This window comes from Nannospalax galili, unplaced genomic scaffold, assembly GCF_000622305.1.
Source record: "Nannospalax galili isolate Female #2095 unplaced genomic scaffold, S.galili_v1.0 scaffold2443, whole genome shotgun sequence".
In the NCBI taxonomy this organism is placed as follows: Eukaryota; Metazoa; Chordata; class Mammalia; order Rodentia; family Spalacidae; genus Nannospalax; species Nannospalax galili.
Genome location: NW_008349357.1, coordinates 1 through 975, shown reverse-complemented (window position 1 = coordinate 975; position 975 = coordinate 1). Strand labels below are relative to the sequence as shown.

Genomic DNA, 975 nt, shown 5'->3' with positions numbered 1-975 from the left:
AGAATAGTACCCAGTGGCAGGAGAGTCAATACTCCTCCCTCAGTGAAGATGACTAGCTCATTGAGGGTGGTATCTGAGCAAGTAAGCTTCAGGAGTTCATTGAGATCACAGAAAAAGTGGGGGATAGTGTTGTCAGCACAGAAGGACAGGCGGGACAGGAGCAGGGTGTGCAGCAGGGCACGCATACAGGAGAGGAACCAAGATCCAGCCACCAATAAGTCACACAGCTCCTCTCTCATGATAACTATGTAGTGCAGTGGGTGGCAGATGGCAACATACCTGTCATATGCCATCACTCCAAGAAGATAAGTATCAACAGATAGAAATAACACGAAAAAATACATTTGAGAGATGCACCCCTCATAAGGGATGGACAGGTGCTGAGTCTGCATGTTGCTGAGCATCTTTGGGATGGTGACAGATGATAAGGAGATGTCGGAGAAGGCCAGGTGGCACAGGAAGAAGTACATGGGGGTGTGGAGGCGAGAGTCCAGCCTGATGAGCAGGATGATGAGCAGGTTCCCCAGCACCGCGGTCAGGTACATGGTCAGGAACAGTGTGAAGAAGATGCCCTGCTGCTCTGGCTGGATGGGGAGCCCCAGGAGGATGAACTCAGACACACTGCTCTGGTTCCCCTTCCTCATGTTCCTCTTCCTGCTGGGAATGGAGTGAGAAGGAAATGTCAGAGTCCTGAGACCCTCAACAGGTAGACACAGCATGCGTGATTTTTTCCAGTACATTGCATCAAAATTCATACAAAGTTCATACTTTACAGTCTGAATCTCAAACTGGCTTCACTGAATACAGAGAACATTTCCTTCAAGAAAGAACACAAATTTGCTCACTTATTTCACAAATGTTCTAAACAGTATTTTCAGCACCAGAAACATAACAGATAAAACAGTTCCCTCCTGGAGCAGACACTCTATAAACATTTAATCAAATATTGACCAAGAGCTACAGTTTTGATGAGCA

At 46.8% G+C, this 975-nt stretch overlaps 1 protein-coding gene across 1 annotated transcript; it reads right to left on the bottom strand.

Moving 5' to 3' along the window:
- Positions 1-10: 10 nt before the first annotated feature.
- Positions 11-740, bottom strand: LOC103744905 (olfactory receptor 1J4-like; the record flags this gene model as incomplete). The annotated part of the gene is made up of 1 exon (XM_008846752.1): positions 11-740. A coding segment is annotated over exon 1 (730 nt), but the record flags the coding sequence as incomplete, so codon positions are not given.
- Between the last annotated feature and the right edge of the window lie 235 nt (positions 741-975).